The sequence below is a fragment of the Episyrphus balteatus genome, chromosome 2 (genome assembly GCF_945859705.1).
Source record: "Episyrphus balteatus chromosome 2, idEpiBalt1.1, whole genome shotgun sequence".
Lineage (NCBI taxonomy): Eukaryota > Metazoa > Arthropoda > Insecta > Diptera > Syrphidae > Episyrphus > Episyrphus balteatus.
Window position 1 is genome coordinate 12829231 of NC_079135.1, and position 20233 is coordinate 12849463.

Here is a 20233-nt window from a genome sequence, read left to right on the forward strand (position 1 = left end):
AGAATACATAATTTGTTAAAAGTCTTAATAAACAGTAAATTGATTATTTTACAACGATGAATGATGCAATTTTTAGGCTCCACACAGAATATTTTATTTAAATAGTGCAAACAACAATTTTTAACGGGGAACTCTGCCATTATTTAATCTTCAAACAGAATTTGATTTTTTTTGCAATGGGAAATCTACCAATTCTTAAGTTGCATACACAATAATTTTTTAAGTAGTTTTAAAAATTATGCAACGTGGAACTAAACCATTTTTTTAAAGGTTCATACAGAATATTTAAGTTTAAGCTTTAAAAATCGAATAAATTGATTTTTTTAAGGTGCACACACAATTTTAAAAAAAAAAAATATTTAATATAATTTTTATCCATATTATTAGTAATGAAATTAGAAAAAAGGGTTAAGTACAGTTTTGCGTTCAAAAAGGGTTGAAGCAAAATATTTGTACGATGAGTTTTATATTTTTTTTTTTACAAATTATTTGCTTAACTGCAAATAGATATGAAAGATAAAAAGCATTGATTTGATTAAGCAAATCCTAACAAATAAATATTTTTCAGCAATTTTTTTTTAAATAAGCGATTTTTCAGTTTTTGCGCCATAATAATTTTTTGTATCCCCCAAGTCCCTATTAATTTTTTATTTCATCGGTAATTCAGTGGAAGAATACTCATTTTTTATTAAAATTAATTATTCCTGACCTTGTTAAAAATTTAAACTAATCTCCACACCCAAAAAAAAATATTATTTTCCTTACCTTTATCGATTTCACTTTACGGACAACAAAATTGTTGAATTCATTCAACCAACTTTTACATTTCATTAGGAGGCTTTAAATTAACTCCAATTTTCACAAGAAAAAATAAATAATAAATTAAATAAATAAATAATAACAGTTTTGTATTATTTTTCTTTTTGAATTTTTCGCGCACTCTTCGAGTGGTCTCTGGAATAATCCACAAAACGCTCTCCAAACTTTTTTTTTTTTTTCTCAGATTTTAAAAAATCACTTTGTTGTTTTTTCTTCTATTTCTTTTATTTTGATGAATTTATCATAACTGCACTTGTTTTTTTTTTTATAAATTTTTCAAAACACTTTTTTCCAATTATTTATTTTTTTGTGTTTTGTTTTGAAATAAATGGGGGGCACTTGAGTGTATAACTGTTGTTTTTATCTTCTTTTGCTTTTTTCAATCATTTAGGATGCATAAACTCAATTATACAATTTTTTGCACACAAAAACAAACAGAACTTATTTATATTTCCACAGAAAAAATATAAAAAACAGAAATAAAAAATATATTTTTGTTTTTTTTTTGATGTGGGAAAAAAACTTGTAATATTTTTGTATTTATTTTTCAAAAAACTAAAGAAAAGTGCATCCGCTGATTATGACCGCGACGATCAAAGCCTACGAACAAACTGTAAGGAATTGAAATTTGAATTCGCGTATATTTTACTATTTTGAAAAACTCCCCAACATTTTGCCATCAGTTTTTGTCTGTTTGTTCGTTCCTCTTTTCATTCGCTGTGTATATTTTGTATGTCCCGTTTTCGATGGATTTTTTGTTTTGTGTATGTATTTAGTGGAACGAAGAATTCATCCAATTTTGCTTCTCTCTTTTTCTTTAACATTCTCTCAAACTCTTTCCCGTTTTTATGTTCATTTTCAATTTATGTGGAACGCTTTGGAATATGATAATTCTCCATCTCCCTCTCTTCAATATAATCTTTGGTATGTTTTTGTTTTTAAATACAAATCTTCTTCACTTCTTTTTTTTTTTTTGAATTTTGAACACACACTCATTCCCGCCTCACCAAGAGAGTAGTTCATTGTTTTTTATCAATGAATTTTGTGTGTAACTTTTTTATCAGCAACTACAGAAAAAAAAAAAACGAAAACAAACAAGCCTATCTGTGATGATTAAAATAATACAAAAAATGCTTAATCATTTTGTGGAACGTATGACGAATTACAGTTAAAATGAATGCATTTAGGTCTTTAAAAGAGGGGCTTCCTGCCTGCTGACATTGTTGTTGGCTTTGAATGGAATATACAAGCGCGTAACTTTTTTTTTTTAATACAAAAATTATGTATATCATAAAATCTGTGTCACTGGATGAAAACACGCTTATTGGAAATAAATGCGTACAGTATTCTAGGCTAGGTTAATATACAATCCAATCCATACTTCATTTTTGTGGGAATTTGTTTTGTTGTGTATTGTGTTGTTGTAAAAGAGCGAAAAAAATTGTTGGAATTTGAAGGATTTCTCCTTTTTTTTTGTAAAAGGCCATTGATTGAAATGTTGTTAAATTAATTAAGATCCATAATTCATTCAAAAGTTGAAGCATAAAATATCCCCACCTAACAAATAAATCCACTATCCACATTGGCCTCGTCGTCATCGTCTTTGCCATCATCAAAATATTCAACACAGATAACACACAAGAGGGACAGGGTGAAAAACAATGACCACGAAAATGAAATGAAAACAAAAAACAATTACAAAACCCAAACAACAACAAAAAAAAAATGAAAGAAACGAAAACCCAAGAAAAAGAGAAAGACAGAAAGTGAGAGGGAAGAGAAGAAGAAGCTGATGATGATGAGAACGAGAAGTCGATGCTGAAGCAGAGAATAAATATGTAGCAAGCAAATGAACGAAGAAAAACCCGAACAAAACAAAATAAATAATCTTTGGACTTTGCATTTTGCTTTATGCTGTTGTATAGTCGTTCTCGTTGTTGTTGTTGTTTTTAGTTGAATTGTTGGCTGCTGCATGGTTGGCTTCATTTTTGTAGTTGTTTTAATTTTTTTTCCATGTTGGATTGGATGAGGGACGTTGGTTGTTGTTATTATTGTTTTTGTTGTTAGTATGTTTCTTCCACTTTTTCTTTTGTTTTAAAATTTTTTCCTATCTATTTTTTGTTTGAAAATGCAAACAGTCTAACGGGGCAGAGGAGAAGAAAGGGAAGTAAAGAATTTGAGTGAAATACCGTTGGTTACTTGCGCGCGCTTTGCGCTTGGTGATGTTGATGATGATGATGGTAGGGTAAATGGTAAAATTGGTGTGGCGGATGGTTCGTTGTGTTGCCTTGTTGGTGATAAAGATAATCCAATCCACCAGTGTTCTCTCCTCTTTTTAACCAAGTCCAGTTCGACAGTGTGTTTTGTTTGTTTGTTCCTTAAAAATATAGTTTGCCATTTTGTATTGTTTACTTCTGTTTTGTTGTTGTTTATGTTATGTTGTTATTTCTTTTGCAGATTGAGGTCGGTTAGGTGCTGTTGGTTTTGGTTGTTGGTGCCTGGCTCTCACTGTTGAATCTCTTGAATGGTGCTTAAATTGGGTGGGGGATATAGGTGGCGCTGGTGGCGGAGATTGGGGGCTCTTTGGGAGTTGCACTGTTGAGTGTAGTGGAAGTGGATTGTTTGTTTGGAATTTTTGAAATTATATAATTTTGTTGTTTCTCTGTTGCTTTTATCTATTTATGTTTTGGTTGAGTGATGGGAGAGAGAGAGTAGGTAAGGTATGTAAGTATACCTACCATTCAAATCTAGGTAGAGGAAGGTAGGTAAACCTAGTTGGTTCCATATTCCATAAAAACTTACTAACAACAATGTTATGGGAAGTGAAAGGAGAAACCAGGTAGGTCTGTAGATATGTCGGTTTTACTGTTATCTACAGTGAGTGGTATTTGCAGACAACAGTACACAGTATTGTGAGACCACCTCCTTCGACAAATGTTGTTTTATAACCTAAGTAGGTACCTACCTAAAACCTTACTGATTTTGGTTTCCGACTTCCGTGACGTTCGAGACGTTTACGGGTTTTTATTGCAGGAATCATTCAATTGGTTTTAAAAGAAGATAAAACTGGGGAGTGCTATTATAAAAGAGGGGGGAAATTGAAGATAGGGGTGCAAAAGCCCCCTTTTTGGTTTTTTTTCAATAAAGCTGAAATGGGAAAATTTAACCGTGAAATTTTTTTGATGGTACTGTAGAGGGAGTCATTAGGAGCTTAAAAACATTTTTTTCGGGAAAATCGAGCTTGAGCCAAAGCCGCCATCTTGGATTAAAGGAAAAACAGTTTTAAATGAATAACTCGGCCATTTTTGATTTTTGATATAAATTATATAGATAAAACTTGTAGTAAATTTTATTTTCTATAACTTTTAACTTAATAAATTTTTCTATATGACCCATATTTTTCGAGTTAATTTAAAAAAAAACTATTACCTTACTCAGCTTAAACGTTATACCGGTTACCGGGTTTGAGTATAGATTTTAAGATCAACGCAATATGAGAGTGTTTTTATATGATTTTGTGGATGATAAATCTAGCTGCAATGTTAGTTTTTGCAAATTCCTGAAATTTTCTAAACAGAAGGAACTATCTCAAAATCGTTAAGTGTCATTTTAAACGAAATGAGTTAATATTATAATAATTGATGTCTACCAAGAGTCTTTGAATTTTTTTAAATCGGTTCATTAATGCCTGAGATATGACCAATAAATTGTTTACGGAGTCAAAAACCGGGTTCAGGTGAAAAATGTATGGAAAGAAAACTAGGCACTGATAAAAAACAGAAAGATATGAATTTGATTTGAATGTATATACCTAAGATATAAAATTCTTGGAGACCCTGGACGTCATTATCTAAAAGCTTTTTAAAATGCGTCCCCAGTCCAGGACTGCCTCTTAAATTAATAAGAAATACCTACTTCATACTTTAAAAAATTCTTCTTTTTCCAAAATTCAATGTTTTTATACCTACCTACAGTGAAAATGTGAAAATTTTAGAAAAAGTTTTAATGGCTCTAATTTTTGAGAAGACTACTCGACAAACAATAACTATTCTATAAAGCTTTACAGGTGCAATTGTTGCTTCTGTAAAGCATTATAGAAGCAAAATTGCTAGTAGGGTAGAGCCAGTTTGACTTGTAAAATTTCAAATAATGACTTGAAGTTGCTAACATTTCGTAGGGTAGAGTTGCCTAATTTCGGCCGTCTCCAGTTTCTGGCTACAGGAAAATCGTAAAAGAAGTGAATTCGTAGGGCTTATTCAAAATTTTCGCTCTTATGGTGTTTTAACATATAAGAGAAGAACAAAAATTTGGAACAAACCCTACGAAATCAGTACTTATAACGATTTTCCGAAAAATGACCGGAAACGGGAGACGGTCGCAATTAGGCAACTCTAGAAGAAGATATTCAACAAAAACAGTCATCAAAAAATGATCCGATATGTCTGCAATCTACATGATAAGAGCTGGGACAAAAATCTCATGTAACTCATCACAATAAGATTTAACAGATTTTACATAACACTTGTAAAACACTACAGTGTTTGAATTCGAAACCTCAAAGTACCTGCCCACCTGTTGCTACCTCTATTTTTTTTTTTTATAATTTCCTTATTATCATTCCTCATCGCCTAGGTAGGTACGATGATACCCATCAAAAAAATGATTAGCGTATTAATTGTAAATTAAAAATTGTTTGTCAAATAACAAAAATAAAAAGGTGAAATGTTGTTGTGGATATTTAACACAATAATTTATTGGTGATAAAAATGTAATAAATTTTTGAACCCACAACATTGTTTGAAGTTTGTTTACAGAAGTATAAATCCTGTAAACACACATCAACCTTTCAAAATAACAATTAACCAATTTATAAGCAGGTGTGGTTTTGTTATAGGTACGCTGGGAGGTTTACGATCGCTTTGAAGAGGTATAGACGTTGCCGAAAAGGGACAAAACACGACTTCAACTACATTATTTATCATTCGTAAAGTTTATTTTTCGGTTTAAAGTAGTAAGTTGTAGGTGGGCTTAAAATTTATTATCGAATAGGTGGAATAACTAATAAAAATGTTAGTTTTTTTCCTGTTGGGAGTTATTTATTAAAAAGAAAATTGAACATTTAAGAAGGAGAAGATACAACATTACAATTGGTACCCAGTGGCGTACGTTGAATCGTCGGGGCCCCGGGGCAAGACTAAATTTTGGGGCCCCTTTGATACAAAAAAAGTACGTATACGCCATACATTTTTTTTGTATGGCTTATACATTTTTAGGTTTATTTTAATGTTTTAATATGTTCGTAATGCACTTTGCCTAAAATGATATATTTAGAGACCCCTATAATAATTTTTTTTAGCTTAGAATTGATAGTTCTTGGGGCCTCTGTTCTGAAGTAATATGTACATTAGGGCGTTCGTTATTTAGGTTTTTTTTTGGGAATCAAGTTCCTAAGTGGAAAAACTGTTTCTAAATAATAAAAAAAAATCCTCTAATTTTTTCAGATTTTTATTTTGACACTAGATGGCGCCCCAAGAGGGTTAAAGTTTTTTAACATTTGAAATAGGTATGGTATAGGTATTTTTTTAGATATAGACTTCAATCAAAATTTTTTGATGAGGTCCTTGTCTACGTTAAACAACGTTTTCAAAAAGGTATAGATCATTTTTCTAGGACCAGGGGTTTAGTCAGGGCATGCATGGCTTTTTTGTATGTTTTATGTTTTATTTAAACAAGCAAATGAGTAGCATGAAAAATAAAATAAAATCCAACAAAGCCATGCATGCCCTGACTAAACCCCTGGTCCTAGAAAAATGATCTATACCTTTTTGTTTAACGTAGACAATCAAAAAATTTTGATTGAAGTCTATATCTAAAAAAATAGCTATACAATACCTATTTCAAATGTTAAAAAACTTTAACCCTCTTGGGGCGCCATCTAGTGTCAAAATAAAAATCTGAAAAAATTAGAGGATTTTTTTTTATTATTTAGAAACAGTTTTTCCACTTAGGAACATGATTCAAAAATAACGAACGCCCTAATGTACATGTACATATTTGATTTTCCATCATCAAACATAATTTTTTTTTATTGTTGGACCCCTGAAAAATTCATTTTGGGGCCCTCAAAATTAAATATTTAGCGGCCCCTAAAATAAAAATTTTTGAAGCTTAGAATTGATAGTTCTTGGGGCCTCTGTTCTGAAGTAATAAATACATATTTGAGTTTCCATCATCAGACATATTTTTTTTTATTTTGGGGCCCCTGAAAAACTAAAATTAAATATTAAGAGACCCCTAAAATAAATTTTTTTTAGCTTAGAATTGATAGTTCTTGGGATCTCTGTTCTAAAGTAATGTGTACACATTTGATTTTCCATCATCAAACATAGTTTATTTCTTTTGGGGCCCCTGAAAAATAATTTTTGGGGCCTCAAAATTATCAAAATTAAGTGCTTAGAAGCCCCTAAAATATAATATAATTTTTTTGGAGCCATGAATTAATAGGTATTGAAGCCTCTAATTTGATGTAATATTCGGTGGCATTCCGTTTGTGCATTTAGTTTTGTGCCCTGATGTATTTATGTTGGGGCAAAAAAGAACAATTTTTTTTAACTTAAAGGCATTTGGGGTCCCTGCAGGGCCCTGGCTTGAAGTTGTTTTTTGTTTTTTTGGGGCCCCTAATGTATTATTTGGGTTGCAAAGATTTTTCAAGTAATATTTTGTGGAGCCCTAAGATAAAATTATAATTTTTCTTTTAAAAAAGCAGTTTATTTCCTTTTGGAGCCCATGGGGTAACCTTTTTATCAAATCAATATGTATTATGTGGCTACATTATACATTACACTGAATGACATAATTTGTCTCCCTTGTATCCGAAGTGATTCAAACTCATTTTAATTTACTTCGTAACTCAATTTATGCTAACAGTTTCCTTCTCTGCATTGTCTTCAGTGGGGGCCCTGAGGTCGGTCGGGGCCCCGGGGCGTCGCCCCGCTTGCCCCAAGGGAGTGTACGCCCCTGGGTACCTATAACTTGATTAGGCGTGTTCATTTTTAAACTCGATCTTAAAGAAAATATTTCAAATAAAATATCTAGAAAAATGTTGAGTGCTTTTGTGAAAAAAAAAGAAACATTATTTTTTCTAAAATTACATCACCATAACGATGCTTGATAGTCAGAATTGTAAACTAATAAACGTAAAGAACGTCTTACATTTAAAATAATCTTTCCCAGGGTATTATTACGAAAAATAGAAACAAAAATAATTCTTGGAAAGTTTGCAAATACTCATAACTTCAACTCTGACGTAAAATGTTCAAAATTTCAAGCTTAAAATTCCAATTCACAGGAATTGGAAATGCATCAATTTTAAAATAATCAAAGCAAACTGAATTATGCTGTTGAAAAGAAAATACGTAAATTTTTGATGTTTTATGATTTCGTAAATTAATTTTTCTATAGTAGGTAGTACAGGTAAAATAGGCATTTAAAAAAAAAAATGTTACACTCATGAAACTTGGCAAAAAGTTTGCTTTTGGCATAAGAACCAAGGACAAAAGAGTCTATAAAAAAAGTTGGGTGGAAGGGTGTTTTTTCGCAGACAAGAGGGAGGGGGTGAAGGTCAAAAATATACTGAAAAAAATTGTTTGTCAAATATTATCATAAGACACATGTTTTCAAGGTATTTTTTGATGCTGAATCTAATGACATAAAAATAAAAACAAGCACCCTTGTTTTTAATCGGCAATAACTTTTCTTAGAGCAATCGTATTGACTTTATTTGTATGTCATTAGATTCAGCATCAAAAAATACCTTGAAAACATGTGTCATATGATGATATTCGACAAACAATTTTTTTCAGTATATTTTTGACCTTCACCCCCTCCCTCTTGTCCGCGAAAAAACACCCTTCCTCCCAACTTTTTTTGCAAAGACTTTTTTTGTCCTTATCCCAAAAGCAAACTTTTTGCCAAGTTTCATGAGTGTAACATTTTTTTTTTATTTCTTGATTTCATGTACTATTTTACCTGTACTATAGCAACTTATTTAATAACTTTAAAACTTTAATAAGGAAACTCATTTGCATTTACCTACCTAAATAATTTTACCCAAAATATTTAAAACAAATTCAATATTTTTGAAGTGAAAACTTCTTTAGTATCGTAGTGATTTGAAACAAGATGAAACGAAAACGCGACACGACTTCAACTTGTTATAACTTTTTTGTTTTAATAGATAGATGAATGAAATTTATACAGTAGATAGGTAATTAAATAAATTATAATTGTACAAAATTTCAATTAATTTCATATTCAAAATTCGGAGATAACGGTAAAAAGATGTTCTTTTCCAACACACGTTATATCTTTTGATCTAGTGCACATACCAATTTGATTTAACTTTAATATGCATGCTGATAACATAACCTGTTATTTGATATATCACACATAACTATACGTGCTCTACAAGTTACACAATCTTAAATTGAAAAATTTAAAAATACCTCAAAACACCTGTGGAGATCTGTTGGCGATGACCAGCTACCAATGTAGGAAGTACCGTAATCTCAGTGTGGAAATTCGACATGGTTGACTTTAAAAAATTCTAACTTCTCTTGTAGACATCTTTGAAATAAGATTTATGCATCATTATACAAGGTGAAACAATAAGCTTTCACATAGTATAAAATTTTGTATAGGTTGTCAAACAAAAAAATTGATTTAATAGCATGAGAACATAAAAATATTTTTTTTTTTTGCTTTTTTTATGAAATTTCATCGAGTTTAAAAAATTCTAGCTCTTTTTGTAGATGTCTCATAGGTCTGATCGATATATATATTTTGAGCTTAGACAATAAGCTTTTAGATGGTATTAAATTTTGTATAGGTTGTTAGGGAAAAAATGCATTTAATAGCGTGAGAAGATAAAAATACGTGTTTTCTCGTTTTTTTTTTATGGAAACTGATCGAATTCAAAAAATTCTAGCTCTTTCTGTAGATATCTCATAGACCTGATCGATATATATATTTTAAGCTAAGACAAAAAGCTTTCAGATAATATAGGTTTATATAGGTTGTCATATAAAAAACATGGATTTGAAGGTGATAGAATAAAAATAGGTAGATTTTTTCTATTTTTTCAAGAAAAATGATTTTTTAAGGTTTCACTTCTACCACGTGTGAATTGCACACATGATTTTTTTTTTTTTTTTTATTTCTGATTTTTTATATCCAGTTGGTTGCATCAACAAATATTTAGTAGAAAATAATAAGTAGTTTTTGTTTATTGCAAACACACGTGTATAATTTATTTGAAAATATGTAAATGCATACCATTTAATGAACACTTAAAACATGTTCATGTTCATTAGCAAAAAATAGGTAACATCATTATTATAGCGATTTTCTAACTACCTCTACCTAATTTAATGACACTGTTTCTCTCTTTTATTGTTTTCAATATTATTAGGTGCAAACTTAAAATTTAACGATCGAAAATATCTTTTATGGAACAACAAAAAAAGATGTTATATAAAATTTGATCATGCCAAAGTATTAATATGTTTTTGTTTTGTTTTACTCAAAGGTTAGGGTTAAATATATATAAAAATTAAAAAGTAATTAAATTTTTTTTTACTTTAAGTGGCACGTGGCTGAGTATTTTTATTTTTTAATTTTGTTTTGCGTAAATCATTTTGCATATATTTAGTTAAAATTCTTCCTCATCTTCAAACTCAAAATTTATTGTTTTAAATAAGGTAATCTATACCACATGTCAAAATTAAATTTCTAATATTAAACTTTTTGATGATCATTAATTCATATTAAGCTTGAAATTATTTTAAACTATACTTTAGGCAATTCAATAAAAGGTTAATAGAAGTTTCTTGTGGTTTTTCTTTTAATTCCGCTTAACTATTATAATGAAAACCACAAAATTTTAAAGGGGTTATTTGGTTTCTTTTAATGACGTCAAAATATGTTCAAAAGATGAAATGTTGTGTGGTCGTAAACCAAAAAAAAAATGATATTGACATACATACATTTTGACACTTCGCACTTTGATGGTGGTTTTGGTGACGTCAAAGAGTCAACCAAATTTTTACAGTCTAATCGTAGCTTTAAGCTTAAAAGAAATCTATTTAAAAGAGCGTTATAGTTATTCACCACTTTCAAATAAATTAATCGTGGTTTTTCTTTGTGGTCACTTTAGGTATAATAGGTTGAAACCTGGTTCAAAACAGGTTTTTATTGTTTTCAGTGCTCAATGGTTATGCGTTCTCATCCTGCCTGGAAATGTTGTTGAACTTCTTGGTATTTCGCTTCGAGGTCTCAATAAAATTCAGCATAGGTGAAAGGTTTTTGTACACTTTTTCTGAAAAATACCTACCATATGAAGAGTGATCCACATAGGTTTCAAAACTGTAGTTGCATGTGCTTAATTTTTCTCCAGTTGGTAAAGTTTTTGACAACTGGGGTCGAACTACGGCATACGTTCGTTAACGTATGGTTGCTATGTGTCAATATCTCTTTCTACTGATTAAATAGAGAGAGCAATGGTCAAAACGTTAACGTATGATCGTAATCGTGTGCCGTGATACGACCCCTGGATTTAAATTCCTAAGATTATTCAATCCTTTTCTTTAATGTCAGGTGTCATCGAAGCTTGATAAGTAGCCCAATAAACAATATCCCTTCTATAAAGCTTTACAGGAGCTACATTCCCACCTGTAAAGCAAATTTGTTAGTCGGGAGGTACCATTTTTTTTGTGAATAATAATTTTTAAGCGCCATTTCAGGAAGTATCTAGTTTAACAGCAAGTAGTTTTAAGACAGAAACATCATAAATGTAAAGTTTTTCTTGCATTTTATATTTTCCGTGAGAATTCTTGTGGCGCTTAGAAACGTCAGTAGTCTGAAATCAGCAGTTAGTAGTGGGGCTCATACTACTTGAGATCAGAAAACACTAGTGAGCCCTCTGGTGGCACTTAAGTTCAACAGATACAAATGAGACCCATTTGTATCATTTGAGGACGCTAAGCAATTTATGATTCGAACAATGAAGTCAGTACCCTACTAACAATTTTGCTTCTATAATGCTTTATAGAAGCAACAATTGCATCTGTAAGGCTTTATAGAACCAAAATTGTTTGTCAGGTAGTCTGACAGAGTTACCGCACACTTGTAGGGTTGCCTACTGCATAGAAAACTTTCATGGTAACTCTACCTCCAAAACATCGCTGATGATGTTCCTCAAATTTTTGAAAGTTTTGACAGTTCAATACATATCTGTCAAAAAAAACATCAAGAATGCAATAGCAAAACCAATACATTACATTATGTCACCAAAAACTGCATATCTTAATCTGAAATTGTAGGTATAGATATTATTTTTATGTTTGGCATTTTGCATTCACAAAAAGAAAAATGAAAAAGAGAAATGTCAAATTGAAATTTGTTGTTTAAAAAAAAATTATTTCTGACAACTAGCGCCCACCCATGAAAGAAAATGCCAAACAAGAGAGTACATACATATGACATTATAAACATGCGAAAATTTAAAAACACCGGCAAACAGGTTTTCCCGGATAAGCAATTATAAAAATTTACGGATGGAATTTTGAAAGTGATACATTTCAACAGAGCGAACGAAAAATGAACGACAATATAACTAGTTACACCAACAACAATAACAACACAAAGACGACGACGACGTTACCGACATGTTCGGCGGCATTTTCTCAGTTTAGTACACAGTACACACACAATACATTATAACCCGAGTAGGTCGTCAAACTTGCCACGATTCTGTGTGTCGCTTACGTCAATGAAAAACATTCAAAAACCAACAATAACCGGTCCATTAGCATTTTTAAATTTTTAATTTAAGTTAAGTTTTTTTGTTGTTGTTGTATTTGTTGTAAGTAGTGTTGTTCGTAATGACCTCGAATTCCAGTGGCCAAGCTTGAAAAAGAGTATTTTCCATCTATGCTCGTGGTGGACTGTTGGTCTAGCATAGTCAAACCATATCGGTGGGTCACATTTGAAAGCAAAGTGCCTAGATAACCCGCAGGGAATGCTGGTAGACATGTTGTGTGATAAGCTTGACCACCATACCATCAGCAGGCTTGAAATTCCATAAAAGTCCACTTAATGGATATCGTCTTCTATATTCCCAAACTATAAACAACAACAAAAAAAAAAAAACCACAATGGATAAGACTTCTTTATACAAGCTTTAACTAAACTTAATTTAATATATGTATTTTATACCCAACACACAAAAAAGGGGGGCATTGTAGTCAGTCTGTCTGCGGATACCGCACCACAACTTGCTTTGGATTTTATAATTTTTTCGTTCGTTCGTTCAATGAAAGCTTAACCTGGCATCGAGCATCAGGTAGATGGAAATGGGATATCGAGGAATGGGCCAATAAAGATGATAATGAGCCAATCCATATCCAACAGAAGAAAAGAGAGAAGCCGCATTTACACTTTAAACCAGTTAAGTGGGACTAAACGACTTGGATGTCGATGTTGTGTGTGATATTTGATTTCGTGCCGCACAGATCTTTTGCGTCAATATTAGTTTTCTTTTCAATATAATTTCATGCATAAATTAATAAAATGCGAGTTCTGAGAATTCTAGAGGCGTTGGCTATGTCGCTGCTGCCGCGGGAACGGAAACTAGTAAAAAAAAAAAAATAAAGAACATACCAAACCATAACCATTGTGCCATAAGCTACAGATAGATAGAGGTTTTATAAAAAAAGTGAGCTTGAATGAATTGAGAGAATTCGCACGTGTGGCCGGGTTCTGTTTTGTGTGCTGCTTTCAAACAACCTTGTTTAATATTTGAATATGTCTGTCTGTCTGTCTGACTTTGGTTTGAATGTTTTCGTTTTTTTTTTTTTTTTTTTCTAAAGCAAAGTTTGAATCTGAATGCTACTATAGACAAGACACGAGTAAAATATAACGAATTCATAAAACTAGCAGCTGGTTATATATTTTTTTTAATGCAATTTTTAAAACACAAGCAGAGATTTTGGATTATGATTATGTGATCATTTTTCGATAAAAATTAACAACAACAACAACATAATTCAGTTCAACAATATGAATAGTCGGCGCGTGTTAATATTGATCCATAAAATTTTTTATAATAAAGGTTAAATTATTAAGTTTCATGACATGGATAGAGCGTATGGGGGTTATTTTTAAACTAATATGGTTGGCTTGTGGTTGGAATTGGTTCGTAAATTATAATTTTTTGTTTAGACTTGATGGCAACATTGTCTAAAGAAGTCATTTGTTTCTTAGAGACTTAAAGCTTGTAGCTGAATCCACTTTCTCATGGCTTTAATGTTAAATGGATAGAAGTATTGAAGACGAAGTTGGACACTGGCGCCCAACGCGGAGCTGTGTTCAATCATTAATGCTATTAAAACGAGTTTTTTTATGAATAAAATATTGAAAAGAGTCTACCGCAGATTAAGATTTGGCTTTTTTAACCCCGATATTGACCAAAAGGTTAACGGTTCAAAAGTTCAGTTCAAATAAAAGTTTTCGGTTCAATCTTCAAATACCTTCTAAAACTTTTTAAATAGTTTTATAAAAATGGAAACTTATTGAATTTTGATTCTTAACTGGGGCCCAACGAGATGTTGGGCTGGCTAGAGATAGAGCTGGCTGGAGAAGCAAGTTGGTTGAGAGCTTTAATTTGTTTGTAAAATTGTCAACTTTGCTGTCAATATAATTTAATGCATTGCTATCAGAAATTTACGACATATAACCAAAGCCAAGGCTAAACCAAAGCTATGTTGTCACAAAAGAACTGTCAAAATAATTCTATAATATTAAACAACAAAAAATTCAGTACAACTATATGAGTAGTCGACGCGTGTTAATATTGATCCATAAAATTTTTATAATAAAGGTTAAATTATTAAGTTTCATGACGTGATAGAGCGTATGGGATTAATTTTAAACTAATATGGTTGGCTTGTGGTTGAATTAGTTCATAAATTATTTTTGTTTAGACGTCACGGCAACATTGTCTAAAGAAGTCATTTATTTCTTATAGATTTGAAGCTTATAACTGAATCACATTCACGTGGCTTTATTGTTAAATTAATACAAATATTGTGGACTTTAAACTGGCGCCCAATGCGGGTTTTTTTTTTCTTTTAAAATATGATTGAAACAAATGGAATTTTGGTTATAAATAAAATATGAAAATACATATTTAAAAGAGTTAACCTCAAATTAAGATACACAAAAATAGTTAAAGCTTTTTCCCTACAATATTGACCCAAATTTAACGGCTTATAGCAAAAGTTCAGTTAAAATGAAAGTTTTCGGATCAATTTTCATAACGATGGATCAACTAATATTAAGCAAACTTTCGAACTAAGTTTCTTTAATTAATTATGTTTAGTTTTATGTTAAATGCAAACTTATTAAATTTTGTATGTTTTTTTTTTAATGGCGCCCAACGATTGGTTTTTTTTTTATGAGAATTGAGATGAAGGAGTTAAAAGGTTGTTGTTTAACAACTTCTGTCCTTTTGTTCTGGCGTTGAAAAATTAAGCGTATAAATTTGATATTGTGTTGTTTTTTTTGCGTATATAAATATAAATGCACAAAAAATTTTAACATAACCGGATTTTTTTTCTCCGGCTGATCCATTGTTATCAATTATGTAGCTAATTAACTATTTTTGATGTTTTTTTTTCAAACTCAAAGCTCTTTTAGTTTGTTTGTAAGACTGTCAAATTTCACCTAACCCAAGCTTTACATATATGGCAGTTGACCTTCTGTTGTCACAAAATAACTGTCAAAATAAAAAAGAAAATAATTCGCTTATGGAATCAAATTTATAAGAATTTTGACAAGTTTCAATAATTGTACAACTTTTTCCGATCTTCTTTCATCTGGATCAAAAAATGTCTTCTTTAACCTAAACTAACTGTTCTTTACTATAAAACTTTAAATTTATTTCATTATAATTATATCTATTAGTGTCTCTAATAAACAAAACAAACAATTCAAGTTCAATAACCGAAATCAAAAGTTCAAGTGCAAAAATTCGAAACAAATGAAAAAAAAATGTCATTATTTTTTATCACCTATACCACTTTAAGTCATAACTTAACCCGAACATTATCATTTAAGGCTAAATTTTTAAGATATATGACTACGATAATGTTTTCTTTTTCAAGCTGGTTAAACAAGTCAGATCAATTAATGTCATATTAAAGTTTGTTTGGTTTTAATTTTTTGTTGTATTTTTTGTGTATTTGACTAACTAAGTTAAAAGTGTCAATTTAATTTCGGTTAATTGAGAAAAAAATTAATGAAACTAACATGGATAATATGCTAATGGTATGTGATTTAGTTAAGATTATAAGAATTTATTGACTGTCTGTCTGCGCAGCTCGATGGTGGTCAATTTGAATATAATAATCTTCTCTGTTGACAAATAGATGTAGTTATGAGTATATGGAAAGTTAATATTAATGGAAACCTGAAATATTACTCCACTAATCACTTAATCGTGATTGCAATACTTTTTTAATCCCATATTTAGACTAATCACATGTTAATCCTCTTACAAAACATAATTTTTCAAGTCAAATTCCTAATTTGTGCTGGATGCATTCATTTGAAATGTCATTTTTATGTTGATATTTTTGACAGTTGACAGGAAGGAATTTGAGTCAAATCATATAAGACTTTTGTCACACAATCCGGTAAGTGACACTATGAGTGTTCAATATTGAAAATTTCTGTTAAAATAAAATGCACGACTGGGTCGAACATAGGTACTTGCTCGTGGAATTTAAAATGCTAAAATTTTTGAGAATTATTTATTCAAATTTGGTAAATTTATATGAAAATAAAAAAAAAACATAAAATTCGTTCTTCAAATAAAAAAAAAACTTTTTACCTAAATAAAATCGAGCTCCAAAAAAAGTATGCAGTTTAATATAAGGATGCATTTTAAGAATTCAAATTCAAAATCGTTCGAGCCGTGTTTTTAAATAAACTAATTTTTTATAAATAATTTCTTGAAAAAAATGTTTTAAAATAAAGTTGGTATCCCATTTAGTATTAATTAACACCTTAAACCAAAATTTCAAAAAAAAATCAATGTCTCGTTTTCGAAAATTCGATTTTTCAAAAAAAATTAAATTTTTTTTTTTAAATCCAGAAATTATTTTTTTTCTAAATTTAATTTTTGATTTCTCCTTCTCCATTATCGACGACAGTCATGATCTCGAATGGGATCACAGCTATAATTTTTGATTTATATAAAAATTATAAAACTGCTTTCGTTAAAAATAACGATTTTTGAAAAAAAAATTTTTTTTTTACCTTTTTGAATTTTTTTTATCAGAATCGTAGGAGTCTTTTTTGAGAAAATTAAACTTTTCCAAAATTTGTATATGACAGGCACCGTTATTTTTGGTAAAAAAAAATCCAAAAACCCCTCTGTACAGGATTCAAAAACTGCTACATACCAAGTTTGAAGTAGATCGACACAGACCGACGACAAACATCTTGAATAACTGACAGACCCACTTTATTCGCATTCCCTATCATCGTAATATCATGGAAAATTGTTATCTCATTTTTTTTTACCAATGCATAAATTGATATGTAGTAACTATATCGCAATTCGCAAGTAAAATGTATACAATGTTGCACCAAGAGTCTAAGATTGTTTGTTTTTTTTTTTGCTTTGAAAAAACATGTTTTGTTGAAAAAAATACAAAAAAGTAGAAATTTTTCGAAATTTCACAGGAATTCAATTGAAAATTTTAAGGATTCGGGATGAACAAGTTCGCCAAATTCTGAGAGCTCTTAAGCTGGTCAGCATATTCCTTTTTTTTTTTCATTACTTTTGGGACACCCTGTAAAAAATTCAATGTCAATTAAAATATTTCAGAACATAAGTCTAACTATTTTTGATATAAAAAATCATCAACATTTTTTAGCTTAATTGGTTTTCGAATAATACGAATTTTCCATTTATGTACTCCAGACCATAAAATTTTAAGCCCCTCTCTGCTAACAAGTTTATAAAGTTAAATATATGCAACAATGCACAATCTAAGATTATTAAAAATCTCCTTGAATCTCTATAAAACACACAAAAAAAAATGAGACTCTTTTAAATTTCTCAAAACAATAGCGCAACAAAACAAAATATCCTTTCTTTCTTTTCCCAAAATCAACGAAGCACAGTTTACCATAGACTTAATAATAATAAAAAATAATCTCTAGACTGAAATGATTAAAAATTTTCCATCTCCCCATTTTTAATATTAATAACACAATAGAGCTTGTAATATCTTAAAGAAGCAGCTTTAATTTTTCTTTTTTTTTCAAATAATTACTTACAAGTGGCATTGACCCACAGTAAGTAATAAACCACATCTATACATCTCTCTTTCTTTTCATGATTTTTTTGATATTATCACGACGCAATATCTTTAAGACAAGAAACAACCAAATAAAAAATAAAATAAAACAAATTTTAGGTCATCATTCATTTTTAAGATAAAAAAAAAACAAAGTAAAGGCGTCATCTTCACACAACACCATAATGACATAAAAAAAAATAAAAACAAATATATTAAATCAATAAATCAACTCTCTTCTTGCATACAAAAATAAATGCGCATTTTTATTTTTATAGTATTCTCCTCTAAAAAAATCTTTTTTATATTCTTCTTTTTGGAATCTTATAACATTTAATAACAGACCTAACCTTGCTTAACAATAATAGAAACAAAACAAAAAGTCGCAATAGTGAGATAACTTCCACCAGAGTTAATTTATAAATTAACCTTGTTGTCAGATACAACAACAAAAATACAAAAAAAAAAAAAAAAAAACACCGGATAATGATTTGTATACATCTGAGTAAATTTTCATAGCACAACCATCACTTTAGTACAAATTTAGAGAGAGATACAAAGTAAAAAAAAAAAACAACTTGTTAGTTTGTTATAGGCTAGCGACAGCTTTTTTATAGGCTTACATGAGACGCATATGTAATGCTCTACTTATTATTACAAGAGTCAATCTCAATATCAATTGATTTTGTATTTGTCTTCCTTTTCAATGAAACCAATGTCAAAATTAAAAAAAAAAAAAACAAAAAAAATATAATGCCAATTGTTCCACATTTTCCAATCGCAAAAACTAGGCCTAAAGAGAAAACTACTACGTAATTACAAAAAAAAAGAAGGTTACTACACACTACACTAGCGCCACCAACACCACCATTTACATAGTAAAGCATACTCAAATAATAATAACAAACCGAACAGCTGTCCTTGCTCGTATTGATTTTTGCTGCTTATTTTTTTTATTTCATCGCCTTCTTCTTTTTCTTATATTTATATCTATCTGTCTATCTGTTCAAATGAAACATGAATAAATACAAAAAAAAAAAACAATAACAAAAAACTTAAAAAAACTATTTTTAGATTGTAATCCAAATGCACCTCGATTGTCATTGTTAGGGCGACAGGTGTGAGTTTACAATTGCAAATAAAATGCAACAAAACAAACAAAACCTTTCTCAATCGATTTCGATTTCGAAAATGAAAGGTCACCAACAACGTTGAGATAATAGAAAATGACCTCCCCCCACACACGTTAAGTAAACATACCACACACAAAACACACATGAGAAATCAATCATCAACCTGCTTACCATTCTGATAAAACGGCTAAGCTTTTTCTTCATAAAGGACTCCACTGTTATCCTGTTAAGATTTCACTTCTTGTAATAATGTAGGTTGTATTAGTAGGTATTCTTTTTTCTTATATATTTTACACCAATTGGGAACGCAGCAGTGTGTTATAATAAACACACATCACAGAATGGACCCGACCGTGTAGAATCCGTGCCTTTTTACTACGCGTTTTGCCGTGTAAATACACTCAGATTATAAACAATAACAATATGCACACGTAACATGGCGGAAAAATCAGTTAATGTGAAGCGCACACACACGATTCATGAATAATTAATTATTTAACAACAAAAAGAATGAAAAAAAAAATTCATAAAAAAAAATAACACGCATACGCCCGAGTGTACGATTTTTTTTAAAATTTTTTTTTTTAATTTTTACAAAAAAAAAAATTGTCCCACGATATGTTGTTTTTATTTGATTTGTTTATTATTGTAAAAAAAACTACAATTTATAAATTCAAGTTCAAGAGCACCAAAAGAGGACCGTTCCCTCGACGTATACTATTATTTAGAGAGCTAAATATTGCTGTGCAACACAGAGAGTAGATTGAGTGTAGTGTGTCTCGATGTCGTAGCAAGCTAGCTGTAGGTTGTAGTGTGAAGCTTTTTCCCATAGAACAACAATTTAAATATGAAATT

At 30.3% G+C, this 20233-nt stretch overlaps 1 protein-coding gene across 2 annotated transcripts in view; it reads right to left on the reverse strand.

Annotated features, from left to right (window-relative positions):
- Positions 1–19852, reverse strand: part of LOC129912765 (3-phosphoinositide-dependent protein kinase 1) — a 44995-nt gene extending 25143 nt beyond the window's left edge. Inside the window, exon 1 of one of the 2 annotated variants that reach the window (XM_055991168.1) lies at positions 19550–19852. In XM_055991168.1, coding sequence (XP_055847143.1) covers positions 19550–19582 — 33 coding nt within the window. In that variant the 5' untranslated portion in view covers positions 19583–19852. Of the gene's footprint in view, positions 1–765; positions 1753–19549 lie in introns of those variants that run through there. The other variant, XM_055991167.1, reaches the window with a different exon arrangement.
- Positions 19853–20233: the final 381 nt, after the last annotated feature.